At 50.0% G+C, this 15,073-nt stretch overlaps 6 protein-coding genes across 6 annotated transcripts; 4 read left to right on the top strand and 2 right to left on the bottom strand.

Annotated features, from left to right (window-relative positions):
• Positions 1-680: 680 nt before the first annotated feature.
• On the bottom strand, positions 681-2,072 carry EDD37DRAFT_632488 (NADP-dependent oxidoreductase domain-containing protein). The gene is made up of 2 exons (XM_062816728.1): positions 1,836-2,072; positions 681-1,787 (listed from the first exon to the last, which is right to left on the bottom strand). The coding sequence occupies exons 1-2, from the start codon at positions 1,967-1,969 to the stop codon at positions 809-811; spliced, it is 1,113 nt and encodes a 370-aa protein (XP_062669662.1). The 5' UTR covers positions 1,970-2,072; the 3' UTR covers positions 681-808.
• A 732-nt stretch (positions 2,073-2,804) lies between these two features.
• On the top strand, positions 2,805-4,326 carry EDD37DRAFT_632485 (mitochondrial K+-H+ exchange-related-domain-containing protein). The gene is made up of 3 exons (XM_062816727.1): positions 2,805-3,497; positions 3,555-3,610; positions 3,658-4,326. The coding sequence occupies exons 1-3, from the start codon at positions 3,061-3,063 to the stop codon at positions 4,020-4,022; spliced, it is 858 nt and encodes a 285-aa protein (XP_062669661.1). The 5' UTR covers positions 2,805-3,060; the 3' UTR covers positions 4,023-4,326.
• Positions 4,327-4,604: 278 nt separating this feature from the next.
• On the top strand, positions 4,605-6,121 carry EDD37DRAFT_439682 (protein-tyrosine phosphatase-like protein). The gene has a single exon (XM_062812736.1). The coding sequence runs from the start codon at positions 4,801-4,803 to the stop codon at positions 5,782-5,784; it is 984 nt and encodes a 327-aa protein (XP_062669660.1). The 5' UTR covers positions 4,605-4,800; the 3' UTR covers positions 5,785-6,121.
• Positions 6,122-6,534: 413 nt separating this feature from the next.
• Positions 6,535-9,211, top strand: EDD37DRAFT_650864 (uncharacterized protein; the record flags this gene model as incomplete). Its single annotated transcript, XM_062818295.1, has 2 exons — positions 6,535-7,008; positions 7,061-9,211. The coding sequence occupies 2 exons, from the start codon at positions 6,535-6,537 to the stop codon at positions 9,209-9,211; spliced, it is 2,625 nt and encodes an 874-aa protein (XP_062669659.1).
• Positions 9,212-9,523: 312 nt separating this feature from the next.
• EDD37DRAFT_632478 (putative zinc finger in N-recognin-domain-containing protein) lies at positions 9,524-11,454 on the bottom strand. Its single transcript, XM_062816726.1, has 3 exons — positions 11,225-11,454; positions 11,121-11,175; positions 9,524-11,068 (listed from the first exon to the last, which is right to left on the bottom strand). The coding sequence occupies exons 1-3, from the start codon at positions 11,290-11,292 to the stop codon at positions 9,698-9,700; spliced, it is 1,494 nt and encodes a 497-aa protein (XP_062669658.1). The 5' UTR covers positions 11,293-11,454; the 3' UTR covers positions 9,524-9,697.
• A 135-nt stretch (positions 11,455-11,589) lies between these two features.
• EDD37DRAFT_632475 (minichromosome maintenance protein 2) lies at positions 11,590-14,821 on the top strand. The gene is made up of 5 exons (XM_062816725.1): positions 11,590-11,676; positions 11,741-11,850; positions 11,909-14,157; positions 14,212-14,381; positions 14,434-14,821. The coding sequence occupies exons 1-5, from the start codon at positions 11,672-11,674 to the stop codon at positions 14,513-14,515; spliced, it is 2,616 nt and encodes an 871-aa protein (XP_062669657.1). The 5' UTR covers positions 11,590-11,671; the 3' UTR covers positions 14,516-14,821.
• Positions 14,822-15,073: the final 252 nt, after the last annotated feature.

The raw sequence follows: 15,073 nt of genomic DNA, 5'->3' as shown, positions 1-15,073 counted from the left end.
TGACTTTCCGACATGACCGAAGCGAGGCGTGGTTGGTCTGTGCTGCCACGAGGCTGTGCTCTGTTGCGTCCCACAGGTAAACTCAGGTAATAATTAAAAGTCCTTCTGCCATCCCCCATTCTATGTCTTGCAAACGACTAGATCACAAACACCACACACTGCTCGAACGTCATGGCAGTCTCACAAATGTCTCGATTAGAGAAAGAAGGGGCTCCTCAATTATCCTTCGTGCAGCTTTTTCAGTCAATTTTATTACGGATACCATGCGTCAGACAATATTCATTGAGACGTCCCATCGATGGGTATAGCGGATCAGGATAGATCCACATAGGCCCAGGACAGTATGAATCTTCCCCAAGATAGGCGTAGTATTCACATTATGGCTTGTGCAGTTGCCACTATCTAGAAGTCAAAAACAGTAAATACAGTTCGAGAAATTAGGCGATGCAATCAAATATACGGTTAATCTAGCAGAGTCTCTCGATATCTCTGAAGAGCGCATGTAGCGTGGGGGTGTTGACCCATAAACCTTCTGATATTATTTTCGGGGAATGAAACGCCGACACATGTGAGAGATTCGCACTTCTTTGCGAACTTTCTCCCAAACTATGCTCACGGCCGTATACACCTTGAGAAGGAAAAGGAGACTCGTACGACCGTGAGGAATCCAAACAGTATGCCAAAATATGGCTTGGCTCCTGTCGTTAGGTCGCCTAAGCATGATGCACTCTATCGCCTGCTTGAAGGTTCCTTCTCATGTCAAACAGCAAATTGTCAGACCTAGTCATTTCCTCTAGACCTATATACTCTAACTTCTACTCTTATGTATAAGTCGCGCTCTAGGTAAATATAGTTCTTCGAGGTAGTTGATATCCTCCTCGCTCAGCTGAAACTTAGTCGCTTCGATGGCCTCATCAATTCTCTCCTTCTTATTCAGGCCCACGATAGGACACATGTTTTTACTCAAAGTCCATGCAATTGCAACTTGAGCCATAGTTTTTCCAATCTTCTTCGCAATCTCCTCAACACGATTAACAATTGCTTCATCGACCTGATCATCTCTGCCCCGAACCAGCAAATGGAGAATATGGTCCTTCTCTTCTCGAAGAGTGTTTCGAGTGCCCCATGGACGCGCTAAGGCACCACGAGCAATAGGTGACCAGGGAATCAGACCAATACCACGATTGTTGCAGTATGGAACCATTTCGTGTTCTTCTTCCCTGTAGATCAAGTTGTGGTAGTTCTGCATGGAAATAAATTTATGCCAGTCATGCTCGTGAGCAATATTCTGTAGCATCTGAAATTCCCACGCTGCCATACTGGAGGCCCCAAGGTATCGTGCTTTTCCAGACACTACAACATCATTCAGGGCTCGCATGGTCTCCTCGAACGGTATCGAGCGATCCAGACGGTGGATCTGCAATACGTCGATGTATGTTCCCAGTCTCGCAATACTCTGATCGACAGCATCGAGAATATGCTTACGGCTTAAGCCGACTTGATTGAGAAGCTCGCCATCGTTGGCTACAGTCGAGCCTGGTTGGTTGGATGGAGTGTCGGGAGTGACACCAAAAAAGACTTTGGTGAGGATGACGAGTTTCTCTCGAGGAAGATTGAACTTCTTGATGGCTTTGCCGATAATCTGTTCAGACTCACCGTGAGAGTAGAGATCGGCGGTGTCCCAAGTGCGGATCCCGGCCTTGAAAGCGTATTCAAGTAGAGGGAGCGACTCTTCTTCATTAAGAACCCAACCTTGCCATTCTGGCGTCCCGAAACTCATTGCGCCACTATTGACGTTAGTATGGACCAAAGTAGGGCTGTATAGCATAGTGTACAGGATGACTCTTGACACTTTGAGACCGGACTTGCCTAGATACTGATTTAGGCCTTTCATTGCTGGTTCGGTATTCACCGCTACTTGTAGAGCGCGGGATGAACTCTTTACAGCGTATTTGAAGGAATCAGACATTCTGTGAGGAGTGAACGCAGACGATGTCAGACAATATAGCAGTGCTACTAAATCAATATGTCTCCTCAAATCTTCTTGCGTTCAGAATTCTCCAGCACTAATCATGCGAGATAGATACATAGTACTAATATACACTTACTTGTACTTACATACTAATATCGGCGTTACGCCTAGGCCCGATACTTAGTGAGAACCCTCGGAGATAGGCTAAATCCGTGTAATGTATACTCGTGTAGGTAGTTTCCTATAGGGTATAGACCTTAACTTTATCACGGCGGATATTCCACTAATGTTTCAATATGCATGATATAATGATAAGGGAGTTCACGAAGTGCTGCATCGAAGACCTAGATATAACTCATGCACAAGCCACTACTGGCGATCTTGAGTATGAGGGAAGTAGGACTATGCTGTAGACTACGGACCTAATAAGTCTCCAACGTCAGTCTAGGTGTTTTGCAGGCGAGGTGTAGATACGGGAAACCGGACTCTGAAACGATTTTCCCCCTCCAAACCGGCATTTAGATATTAGGAGTCTGGTTGGGTTGGGAGAGAGCAATATCGTCACTCGCCAAGGACTCTTCCATTGGCCGTGCTTGGATGAATGTTCTGTAGCCGTGGGAAGCAGGGCTGCAGGGAGTTTATACAACATCAGTGCCACCTTTATCTGCCACAAGTATACTTATAAAATGTACTCCGTGCTCTCTGAAATACCTGCCGGTCCTTTGTGGTCGCCCGTTGAACCTCAAAGCACATGTAACGCCATTTTTCATGTTGACGAGAAGTCAGATAGCTATCCCACAGGCGCTTTAGGTGCACCAGATATTGTGGCTTTAACTAAACGGACGAATCAACGCTTGTATTGTAGACATGACGTCGCGAGAGGAAACAACTTTCGGTCATGATTTTGGCCGCATGGGAGAAATTTCAAGGCTTCATTTATTTTCTGTCATCTGGTTGTTTGACGGGGTTCTTCGCTTCTTGATCAGTCACTCCTTCTAGTCCTGCTCCAGTCATGAGTAATTTGTGTCTCCCATAAAGCACAACCCCGTGTGCAGGCTAGCACTTCCCTCCCAATCCAGTCCGTTGCTATGCGGATCTTCCTCCTTCCGCTCACGACGCGTCAAGCCCTCATCCACTGCCAAAAGGCGGCTCCGAAGCCTGATGTGAAATTGAGCATTCCGGATCGCGTTACCAAGAAGGCTACCGACACATGGGCTCAGTGGGAGGCAGCAAAGGGAGGCTGGAGGAAGATGTTGGTCACCTACGGGAATCAAGGTCTTCAGCGCATACCGTACCAGGAATGGGGCTTGAAGAGCTTTCCTCCGTCCAACCCCAAGCTGCAGGCAGAACAAATCGCCGATAACAAGAAGTTTGATGTCGTATATCCGGGAAATGTCATGCATAAGGATGATGTCCCCAAGATCATGGCGAGACTGGCAAAAGAGCGAAAGCAATTACACTGGAATCGCTTCATTGGAAGCATGGTAGCAATGCCTTTCTGCATTCCGTTTGCCCTGATTCCTGTGTACGTTCTGGAAAAATTGATAAAGTCTTTGGGTCAACGATGACTGATTGCAGCTAGGATACCCAATATTCCGTTCTTCTACGCCGCTTATCGTTGTTGGTCACATTGGAGAGGTACATGACTCTGTTTCCTGCATGGGGGCAATACTGACCATCGACAGCTTTGAAAGGCTCCGACCACTTGGACTTTATCCTGGACCATCGGTTATACCGACCAATCTCCCCTCCAGAAATTGAGGACCTGTACGAACAAGTGGCCCCGGATGGCCCTGACTTCAACTATGTCACGCCGAGTCAAGTGATGGATGGCAGCGCACCTCCTGAGAAGACCATCCTTCCGGCAGACAGTCACGATCTCGTTGCTAAAACGACGGGAGTTGTAGAACTGAGCGGAGAGGTAGAAAGGGCAGTGTGGCAGATACAACGGCATTTCGAGCGGGAAAAGAAGAAACAGGCGCAACAACAACCGGCACAATCGTCGACTGTAGACGCAACAAAGTCGGAAAAGGCTGATAAAATCGACTAGGCTCGTGACGTTTAGGATCATGTTGGGAATTGATGAACTGGCTGTACCCTAAGGATTTGGGCTACTGTCGGAGTGTACAACACAATAGTAATGAAAGATACATGTCCTGTCTATATGCACAAAAAACCACTCATCTACACTCCAAACCACCAGGGTCATTGAGACAGTGCTTCATGTGCCCACCGTTTTTACTACTCAGATCAAAGCATCCTTCCTCCACTCACAAAGGCCATATATCTATCTCCGCAGTTTTGCCGAATTTCAGAACGGCCATTTACAGGCAACCGTCAACTGCATCTTTCATTGGACATTTCACAACCTCTTCTACTTCGGCTGCATCTACTGTTCCCTTTGCATGCGTTATGCACGGAGCATTGCAGTCGTGAACAACAGTAACAATGCTTCTATCCGTGAAGTGACGCAGGCAACGTGGCTGTGGCTTGCAGGGCAGAACCTTCGTATTAGTTCAGCACACACTACTGCCCACACACTCTTACCTACCGAACTGCCTCCATAGGCTATCATGTATTCTGATCTCCTGATATTCAAAGTGCAAATACATGGAGGAGGGATGGCATCTTGACCTTTTGCCTGCTGATCCGGACTTTCAACCACATCAAATCTACGGAGACTTTTCTCTGGTCAACAGCCTTTACCAAGCACTGGCCTCAATCTTGGCCCCCTCTTCTCACAACAAAATCTACACCACATTTCCCCCAAAGTGCACCAACTCGATCATTTTCGTCCCAAGGTTGACTAATAGCAATCACCCCTCAAGATGGCCGAAACAGCAAGCGACCATCTCTGCCACCAGACCGCTCCTTATGTTCAGACCATTCCATATAGTGACAAACGCTTGTTCGAGGCCCCTCGTGTCCAAGTACCCCCTCCGAGTCTTGACTACAGGAACGGCAGACCGTCCTTTCATGTCCCTGGCAATCCATATGACCAGACCTCCCACGAGTACGGCAACCCGATCTTCCTCAGGGCACTGAATGCCTGCCACGAACTGGCCATGAACCATATGATGCTGTCATGGCACTACGAGATGCGAAGAACCGCCCAACCAATCCTGCCCTTTCTCTTCTTAGGACCCAGCAACCCCGCGAAAGACATGGATTTCATCAGAAAGAACGGCATTACTCTTATGGTGGCTGTGCGGAGTTCGAAAGCGGTCCAAGCTCGACCAACATTCCTAGACCCAAGAGCATTCCCTTCGAGCGCTGGACTGTCGACAATGACAGTCGACTTTGAGTATCCACACGACTTCATGCCTAAGCTGCGTCCGACTATCAGAGCCATCAACGACCACCTCGAGTCAAGTTGCACGATGCTGCCAATGCAAGACATCAACGATGTCCGAGGGAAAGTCCTGATCTTTTGCGAGTCAGGGAATGACAGGTCTCCAGTGCTGGTTGCTGCGTACCTGATGTGCGTCTTTGGCGTGACAGCATTCTCTGCCATCCACATCATTCAGTCGCAGCGCTTCTGCATCACAATATCGGATGAGATGAAGAACATGCTCCTGGGCTTGCAGGAAATCATCAAAGCAGAGCGCCAGGTTTCGATTTCGAACAGCGCGTCTCAGCTTCCTGATGCACAACGGGGCAAGGAGGAGCATTTGACATCACTTCGAAGACCAGCAAAGCGAAGTGTTGATGACGTGTATGAGGGGGATGTCGACAATGGTCACGGTTCATTAGACGGTGAGGATGTCGCCGTTAGAGAAGGAGTGGCTCCTTTCGCAGACATGTTCGACTGAATGATCCCGGCCGCAGCGTGTCAGACTTTCAGAAGTAACAAGTCTGCCAGCCTGAAATTGGATCTCGCGAGGTCGCACACCAAGAGAGCGCCAACCTGGCAAGGCCATAACAGGCCTGCAATCTTTCAGGGGAGCGCCAGGCCTCAAAAGCTATCACTTCAATTGGGGTGGACATCGTCTTCCGGAGCATCACAGTTTGCGTGCAAACAAAGCCACTTCGAACAAGCTTCGCACCCTACACCCCAAGACAAATGGCAGGCGATTTTAGTCGAATTAATCTCAGCATCGTCACCCACACGAACGTTGAGTTGGACCGCGAGGGTCAATCGGCGACTTGTTGTTAGCAAGTCAGCTCTGCAAGTGAATGTGAACGAGCAGGGCACGTGGCAAATATTTCACTGTTGTGATCAGTGAATGTTTGATCGTGGATCACAGCCTTTGTAAGTCATGCCTGCCTGTTTTATGAAAGTTTGGTGAAGGTCGACTCAACTGATGGTGCGCCTGCCTTACAAACAGAGAGGTCATTTAGAAAAAGCACTTCATTACTATTCTGCCACACCACCACAACAATGAAGACCTAGCAGATCACGCTTCTACAATTCCTTTCCAAGTTCCTACCTACCAAGTATCCTTTTACCTTTACAAGCATTCTCTATTGGCGACGCACCTGCAGTGCCGTGAACCTCTCATTCGCTCCTTGAGTACCACAGACTAGGGATAACCACATGTGAACTTCCTTTCACGACGAACATGCGGCTACGCAAAACTATCACGATACCGACACGCTTCGAAGAAGAGGATGCTCCGCCTGCGAAGTCGCGGAATGGCACTAGGCCGACTTACCCTGCTCTCCTGAAGGAGCAGATCATTCCTTTCGATCCAAATCACCCACCCGCGGCGTTCCCGTCTCTTTCGCTGAAGACCAAAGACACGTCTGACCACGTCCAGATCGAGACTGAATCTGATCACTCATTCACTAACAGCCAACATGGGCGCAAAGGTCTTCGTATTGATATTCTAGATGATCTCAATGACCCTCTATCAAATGCGCATGAATCAATGCTTTCCCTTGATACCGACATACGTCTTAACGAAACCGACAACCTTGCACGTGATGATGAGTTTGACGAATACGACGGCCTTACACTTGTTGACATGATGCAGCCGCCGCTACGTGATCCGGATGACACGTCAATCTCTGAGCAGGATAAGGTTCATTCTATGGTAAGTCGTGGACATCAACTCCAAACGGTGTATTCTGACTCAGTCGTAACAGGAAGATTATGCTTCGACTTGGGGTGCCCTTCCATTGTCAATGCAAAGCCATATCTACATGGCACTGAATCGACAATACTCTCCGAAGTCAGTGTCAAGGGTTCTGGGCTTGACCGAGAGTGAATTCGACGCAATACAGAAAGCGATACGGCTTCGTAGCTTGCATCCGGCTTCACTGTCGGAGATATGGGAATATGCAAATCAGCTCAGCAATAGCATTGGCGGCCTCCCTGAATTGAATTCAATTCATTTCAACACACTCAATGAACACATGGACTACATGGTCTTCGCGAGCAATTATTCGTTTGCTTATGAGTCTGAAGTCAGAGGTGCTCGGAACTTCCTCGCGTCACGCGGGATCTCGTCTGACCTTCTTGGAACCTGGCTACCAGACCCTTCGGAGCCGGACGGAAGCGAATGTCTTGTCCACGTTCCAGGAGTCCTGGGCAGGACATCGCTGCCAGCTATTGACGTCCATGATGACTCGGGATATTCATCTATGTCTGATCCAATGACTCAGGCATATGCATTCGATCCAGAATCTACTCTCGTTCACTTCCCTGAAGATCTGACAGCTTCGGCTCAGAGTGCCGTTGATGCTGAAGTGCGACACGACAGCAGCTCAAAAGACACATCCGGCGCGACTATTGCTGAACAGTGTGGTATTACGACCGAAGGAACTGGAAACGCGCTTTCAGTTCCAGTTGAGGAGTTGTCTGAAGAGGAAGCTATGCCAGTCAGACCGAACCCACGTCATTTGGTCCTCAGAATCCAGAACAAAGATGGCCTGGCACGGATCATGCAGAAGGGACCCAAGTCGGCCGAGAGCTACGACTCTACGACTCCAGCGGAGCCGGGACTACCAGCATATCCCAGTGCTCGTGACACACAACATCCTGCCGAAGTGGCTCCGTTACGCTCTCTGAATCTCAACACCAAGATGTCGTCTTTCAGCAAAGCACTGATTGAGAGTGCTCTACACGCGGCGGAGGAAACCACGCCTAGCAGTAAGAGCAACTATCTGTCATTCCGGGCGGTTGGCACCCCAACAAAGCCTGTGAGCATGCCCACGTTGTTGACGAAGCGGAAACCGTCTCAGACGGATATTTCTCCAGCTTCAGCAAAGATCCAGCGAGCGGCTACTCATTCACAACACTCTTCACCCCGGAATGGTATCGTCACAAAGGAGGGCAACAACATCCGCCTCAGCCACTCTCAAGCTAAGCAGTCTTGGACGCCTCGACCGAGTTCAAGCCGGACGTCCAGCGAAATCAGCACTCCAACGAAGCGCAATGTTGAGGTGACAGAGTCTGTTCCTTCGAACTCTGCAGAAGCGCAACCATCGTTCAGGAGTCCGCGATCGCCTTCTTACTCGCCAATATCCGAGAACGAAGAATTAGAAGAGTTCCAGGCACTTATTCGTGGACCGAAGGCACCGACTTTGAGCATCAAGGTTCCTACTCCGACCATGGAGCTTGAACCCCTTAGGACGTTGTCTTTAACACCAACACATGGACTGAGTCTCCATTTTCAGGAACGAGTGACGTTGAACTCTCCAGCGCTCCTCGGCAGCAGTCAGCATGTCATTCGGCGCCCTTCCCCTTCGGTGTTCTCCTACACGACGAAAGTTGTCGCAGATGCAGAGACATCATCGTCACCTGAAGACAGTGGAGATCTGGTCACCGCACCTATGCCAAAGATCAAGCTGATCGTTAGACGTCCAAGCAGCACGTTAGACACGGCTGATGCTGATGATTCAAAAGAGGACAAATCTGGTCCAAAGTCAACATTGCAGACACAGGTCCCACAGCATGTGGTTGAAGAGGGTCCCACTGCCGTATCAACTCCCACACTCGATCAGGAGGTAGCGACAAAGGCCAAGACGGCCAAGCGAGCCCGACCCCGAAAGGAGACACCGCAACCGCAAGCCAAAGTCCCAGCGAAACCTCCCGGTAAGAAGAGAGGCCCAAGAGGTCCGTATCGGAAGACGAAGGAGCGATTGGCCAGGGAGGAAGAAGAACGCACAACGCAAGACGGACGTGATCAGAATCAAGCTGAGCAAGACGCGCAGCAGCAACAGCAGGAGGCACAAGCAGAGCAGGCTTCGCAACAAGAGCCACTGAACCGCAAGAAGAAAGCTCCGATGTTTTAAGGCTGCAGTGCCACCGACATTGATGAGTCGACCGACGAGGTGCCGGTGTTGCAGGAGTCAACATGTGACGAGTCACGTTTGTTATTGTCGCTGCATTGTACGAGAGTATCTTACGATGTATAAGTTAACGACCTCGAAGACGTAAGCAGAGCTGAGAAGAGCTGGTCATTGGATGTGCTCTACTGTGCAGGTGCTGTGGTTCGCAGGATATGGCCGGATCAATGGCAGCATTTTGTCTATGCATGATAGTGACACCATGTATCAAGTTACTGTTTAGTCTTACCAAAATCACATCGAGCTCAATAATAGGATGTTTCGACAGTCAGTCGTTCTGGCTAAGAGGGGTCCAGAAGTGTGGCTTCGTATTATTTGCGTAGATACGTTTACATTGAAGCAGGAGAGAAGCATATGATTCGTCCCATATGGTCTCTACCCAAGGCTCTCCGCCAGCCTTTGGCTTTTGTGATATTCGCCAAAAGTCCGCTCTCAATACCCAGACTGCTCTCGCCTGTTATCATCGCCATCGCCGCTCCCATCGACCGGCTTTGCACTGGCATCTTTGATCGCGGACTCATCTCCGCGCAGCTTCTCGAAGTAAGCTTTGATGTCCTCTGCGGACACCGCTTGTCCACTTTCAGCATACGGTTTCAAGAACTCCTTGACCTTGTCGCGGAGGTGGTTGTACACCATGACGCCCTCGATCGCTTTGACGCGGTCCATGTTCGATAGCGCAGCCTCACCGCGATCGAGCAGGCTCGCGGTGCCTTGGGAGCGAGGACCTCCAGAGCCTGCGTTCTCGGGCTGAGAGGCTGACTCGTTGGAGAGGGAGGGTTCGTAGGTCTCTTCCTCTTCGACAAGCTGTGGGTGTGGGATGAGATTGGGGTAGCATTTTGGACAGTGGCAGATGTGTTCGCGGAAGTCGGATTGTAAGAAGAGGGAGAATGTGCCGCTCGGTGCGGGTGGGAGTTCGTCGTGTTTATGGGTTGTTTGCGCCTCGGTCGTTGCAGTTGGGTCTGACGGTGCGGGTGCTGCGGATGTGGGAGGCTGGTCGCTTTGATCGTCCTTAACGCGTTTAGATGGGCTTGCGGGAGGGTTGTCGAGGTGGCTATCTGAGGCTTTGCGTTTCAAGCTTGTTCCGTTCGTTGCTAATGTGTCCTGCACCAGTTGTTTGGCATCCTGTGATGACTCTGCGTCTTTTCTGAAGACTGGCTTGAGAAAGCCTGGTGTGCTGGCGTATTGTTTGATCCAGGGATTGGACTCGACGCATTTGTAGCATATCAGGTATTCGAAATCGTCCTCGTTAGGGAATCCGGGTGGTACGGGATGGTCGGAATTGTCTACCTCCTCTTTTCCCGCGGCCTGATCCTCCTGCTTTGTTTCCGCCTTCTTGTACCAGTCTCTACCAAGGCCCATGAGGCATTCGGGGTGATACCAGTCTTCGCCACAACCACCTGTCTCTAAAGTGCCTAGACCAAGACACTGGAACATTGTTCCTTTCTCTGTATGTGGATCATATTCTTCACTGCATGCGCAGAAATGGTTCTGGAAATTGTGGTTGTACTTATTGCCTGGAGCTGGCTCTTGAGAATGTACGCCTCGAGCGCCTGTGGCTGGATTGGAGCGTAGTGTACAGGATGAGGTCGATGGGAGTCTTGACGTGCCGCAGTCACAGACAAAGTTCCGTCGGCTGAATAGTTCGACAAGGGTGTGTTCGCCGTGGCAGGATATAGAGCATGCATAGCAGACTCCTGCGGGTGTGTAGACTTGCGCGGGCGATGCGGGTGGCGGACTGCACGTGAGGCATGCGAAGACTGTTTGGCGCAAAGGGCCTAGAATGTTTGTGCACTTGTCGAATTTCTAAAAATGGTCAGAATGAGGCAAGGGCGTCGGTGGTGATATGCGGTCTCACGTATGGGAGGACTTCTCGGGCGTCGGCTTCGAGGGCTAGCTGCTGATCAATGAAACTGTGAAAGGAGAATCAGCATTGCGGACTATATTAAACGACGAACATACTCTGAAGCCGTCTGTGATTCTTGAGTCGCGACGGGCTGACTCGTCTCGTGCTCGGGAATAGCGTCCATCTCGCAATGTAGTGGTGCCTGTGCAGCCTCGTGATGAGAAGAAGTGGTCTGTGGTAAGAGTGAAGTGCAGATCAAAACAGTTATCCAAGTCTCCGCAAGAGAGGTGATGTCGCCCGCGACAAGTCTGAATAAGATGGAAAGTGAAATGTGTTTAATCTGCGCAGATCAGTACTCGTACTTTGAACTCGAGAGTCGATGGAAGAATGTTTCTCCACTTTTCTCCAACCAAGTGGTTGCATTAGCGCGTAATTTCGCGACACGCGAAGCGCGTAAAGCACTTTCTCAATCAAACCAGACGAGGGGGCATTTTTCTTCTGCAATCGACAACAACCCTACACATTTCAGCAACCACTATATCACTGTGCGCTGACCAGAAAACATGAGGTACGCCCCCAGAACGTCTCAGCGAAAACGTCCCCGACTTTCCCGGGATACTAACTCCCAGCAGTTCACCCCTTCGACCAAGCATGTCTGCCGCAAACAGAGGCCCAAGCAACAACAGCAGACGCAAGAGAGCAAGAGACGATGAAGATGAAATCATGTCGTCCTCACCAGCAGGTCGGTTGACACCTTCCATGGGCGCAGCAATGTGGGCAAGAGGACTAACGGGTCACAGCGCTCATTCCTTCTTCACCCCCTTTACTCCCTACCAACGAGAACGATGAGTTAGACGATGACGAATTAGACCCAGAAGACGATTTGATCGGTGATATCGACGATGTGGACGAGATGGCCGAGGACGAAGACGGTATCGACCTCTTTGGAGACAATTTCATGAACGATGAACGCGAACGAGGTGCCGAAGAGACCTACCAGGGTCGAATGATTGACGATGAAGGCGACTATGACGAAGTTGATTTGGCTTCTCGCCGTCAACTAGAAGCCCGTATGAACAGACGCGACCGCGAGCTGGCTCGTAGGCGTCGCATGCCCGCTGCATTCATGCCTGATGACGATGACGATGCCGGTATTGACCTGACAAAACAACCCCGAAGACGTCGACATCACTACGATGAGGATCAGGAAGACATGGATCTCGACGAGAACATCATGGAAGAAGAACTTTCTCTGGAAACTTTGCAGGACATCAAGGCATCCAACATCACAGAGTGGGTGACCCTTCCGTCAGTCATGAAAACCATCGCGAGAGAATTTAAATCCTTCCTGACGGAATACATTGACGCCAATGGAACATCAGTCTACGGTACACGCATCCGTACATTGGGTGAAGTCAATTCGGAATCTCTCGAAGTATCATATGATCACTTATCCTCGACAAAGGCAATTCTTGCCTATTTCCTGGCGAATGCACCGGCTGAGATGCTCAAGATATTCGACAAGGCAGCATTCGAGGTTGTTCGTCTACACTATCCAAACTACGAGTTGATCCACCCAGAAATCCACGTTCGCATCTCAGACCTGCCGGTCCAATATACTTTGCGACAACTCCGACAGTCCCATCTGAATTGCCTGGTCCGTGTCTCTGGCGTCGTCACTAGGCGAACAGGTGTCTTTCCACAGTTACAGATGGTCAAATTCACCTGCACCAAATGTGGTGTCACACTGGGTCCTTTTGCTCAGGAATCCACATCGGCTGAGGTCAAGCTCAACTATTGCCCCGAATGTCAATCTCGAGGGCCGTTCAGCTTGAATAGCGAGAAGACTGTCTATCGAAACTACCAAAAGTTGACCTTGCAGGAGTCTCCAGGCACAGTCCCAGCCGGACGATTGCCACGACATCGGGAGGTCATTCTCCTTGCCGATTTGATCGACACAGCGAAACCAGGTGAGGAGATCGAGGTCACCGCGATCTATCGCAACAATTACAGTGGTCAGCTCAACAACAAGAATGGCTTTCCTGTCTTTGCGACCATGCTCGAGGCCAACCATGTTATCAAAACGCATGATCAGCTTGCTGGCTTCAGACTGACTGAGGAAGATGAGAGACAAATTCGGGCATTGTCCAAAGACCCAAATATCCTAGAGAAGATCATCGACTCGATAGCTCCGTCAATCTACGGCCATAAAGATATCAAGACTGCAGTCGCACTGTCACTCTTTGGAGGAGTCAGCAAGGAAGCACAAGGCAAGCACAAGATCCGTGGTGACATCAATGTCCTCTTACTTGGAGATCCTGGTACGGCCAAATCGCAAATCCTGAAATACATCGAGAAGACTGCACACCGAGCTGTTTTCGCTACCGGTCAAGGTGCATCTGCAGTTGGTTTGACTGCATCTGTCCGACGTGACCCCCTCACGGCAGAATGGACGCTCGAGGGTGGTGCTCTTGTCCTTGCTGATCGAGGTACCTGCTTGATTGACGAGTTTGACAAGATGAACGACCAGGACCGGACTTCCATCCACGAAGCCATGGAACAGCAGACTATCTCCATCAGCAAGGCTGGCATTGTCACCACGCTGCAGGCTCGTTGTGCGATTGTTGCAGCTGCAAATCCTATCGGAGGACGATACAACAGTACTATTCCATTCAGCCAGAACGTGGAACTCACGGAGCCCATCTTATCTCGATTTGATATTCTCTGCGTTGTGAGAGATACTGTCGACCCGGCAGAAGATGAGCGTCTCGCAAAGTTCGTTGTCGCTAGTCACGGGCGTGCACACCCCGCCAAACTTGGTGTTGACGGAGGAGACATCGCCGCTATGGAGAATGGAGACACAGATGCAATCAATAATGGCGAACCTAAGCAGGAAGGGGCCATCCCGCAAGAGCTGCTACGCAAATACATTCTCTATGCCAGAGAAAAGTGCCGACCGAAGCTCTACCAGATCGATCAGGACAAGGTGGCCAGATTGTTCGCCGACATGAGAAGGGAGTCTCTGGCAACCGGCGCATATCCTATCACTGTAAGTGATGTTCGACCTATACTCGGCCACCAACAATACTGACACGTTTTGCAGGTTCGTCATCTTGAAGCCATCATGAGAATTGCAGAAGCATTCTGCAAGATGCGTTTGTCAGATTTCTGCACCTCACAGGATATTGACCGGGCCATCGCTGTGACAGTGGACTCGTTTGTCAGCAGCCAGAAGATCAGTTGCAAGAAAGCTCTAGCAAGAGCATTTGCTAAGTAAGTCAACGTCTCCGTGATATTTACACCGATGATTGACAATTTGTTCCAGGTATACCTTGAAGCGTCCTGAGCGACAGCGGACGAGAACGGCTGGACGAGGCGCCAACAGTGTAGGAACAGTTTCAGCATGATAGTTTGTACAGCGGATGGGTTTATGAGTAGATGACTTTCTTTTGTTTAGTCTATGGAGTCTAGGACGGAAGACATGTAATATGGGCTATGAAAGGCCTGGCCTTCCTTACCAAAGAGCTAGATGCATCACAATGACTTGCACTGGAGCCTTTTTCTAGGGAAAGTGGTACCGTTGACAGGGAGTACATCGACGAAATGGATGCATGGTCCAGAAGGCTGGCAACAGCAGGTGCCTTCACTCCAAGCTAGTAACTCCGTACGGTAGCGCTGATGACCTTCGTTGTCTTGTGTACGACTGACTCCCGGAGGACAGCAAGGATGAGGTCTCCATTGAACCTGAAGAGCAACAGCGGTAAGACAGTGCCACTTTTTCTTGGACAAAAGGGTTGCACTGTACTTCGTACCTGAAAGGGTCGTCTACCGGCATTGATGATCTCCAATAAGTCAGATAAGGTGTGGTCTGTGCGCGATCGACGCGAGATTCTAGCGCGTAAAGGGGATTTTTGCACGGCGCGTCTTGCCACTGGCGTCACCACTTTTTGTCAAGGAGTCAATGC

The sequence above is a fragment of the Exophiala viscosa genome, assembly GCF_022695815.1.
Source record: "Exophiala viscosa unplaced genomic scaffold EDD37scaffold_6, whole genome shotgun sequence".
NCBI lineage: Eukaryota > Fungi > Ascomycota > Eurotiomycetes > Chaetothyriales > Herpotrichiellaceae > Exophiala > Exophiala viscosa.
The sequence above is the reverse complement of the archived record's forward strand: the minus strand, read 5'-3'. Positions and strand labels throughout refer to the sequence as shown.

Coding starts and splice junctions, on each gene's coding strand:
- EDD37DRAFT_632488 (XM_062816728.1), bottom strand. CDS start 1,969: ATGTCTGATTCCTTCAAATACGCTGTAAAGAGTTCATCCCGCGCTCTA. Junction 1,788..1,835: donor AAAGTGTCAAGAGTCATCCT/GTACACTATGCT, acceptor TAACGTCAATAG/TGGCGCAATGAGTTTCGGGA.
- EDD37DRAFT_632485 (XM_062816727.1), top strand. CDS start 3,061: ATGCGGATCTTCCTCCTTCCGCTCACGACGCGTCAAGCCCTCATCCAC. Junction 3,498..3,554: donor CCGTTTGCCCTGATTCCTGT/GTACGTTCTGGA, acceptor GATTGCAGCTAG/GATACCCAATATTCCGTTCT. Junction 3,611..3,657: donor TTGTTGGTCACATTGGAGAG/GTACATGACTCT, acceptor GACCATCGACAG/CTTTGAAAGGCTCCGACCAC.
- EDD37DRAFT_439682 (XM_062812736.1), top strand. CDS start 4,801: ATGGCCGAAACAGCAAGCGACCATCTCTGCCACCAGACCGCTCCTTAT.
- EDD37DRAFT_632478 (XM_062816726.1), bottom strand. CDS start 11,292: ATGGACGCTATTCCCGAGCACGAGACGAGTCAGCCCGTCGCGACTCAA. Junction 11,176..11,224: donor GAATCACAGACGGCTTCAGA/GTATGTTCGTCG, acceptor CTCCTTTCACAG/TTTCATTGATCAGCAGCTAG. Junction 11,069..11,120: donor CCCGAGAAGTCCTCCCATAC/GTGAGACCGCAT, acceptor GACCATTTTTAG/AAATTCGACAAGTGCACAAA.
- EDD37DRAFT_632475 (XM_062816725.1), top strand. Junction 11,851..11,908: donor CATGTCGTCCTCACCAGCAG/GTCGGTTGACAC, acceptor AACGGGTCACAG/CGCTCATTCCTTCTTCACCC. Junction 14,158..14,211: donor CCGGCGCATATCCTATCACT/GTAAGTGATGTT, acceptor CACGTTTTGCAG/GTTCGTCATCTTGAAGCCAT.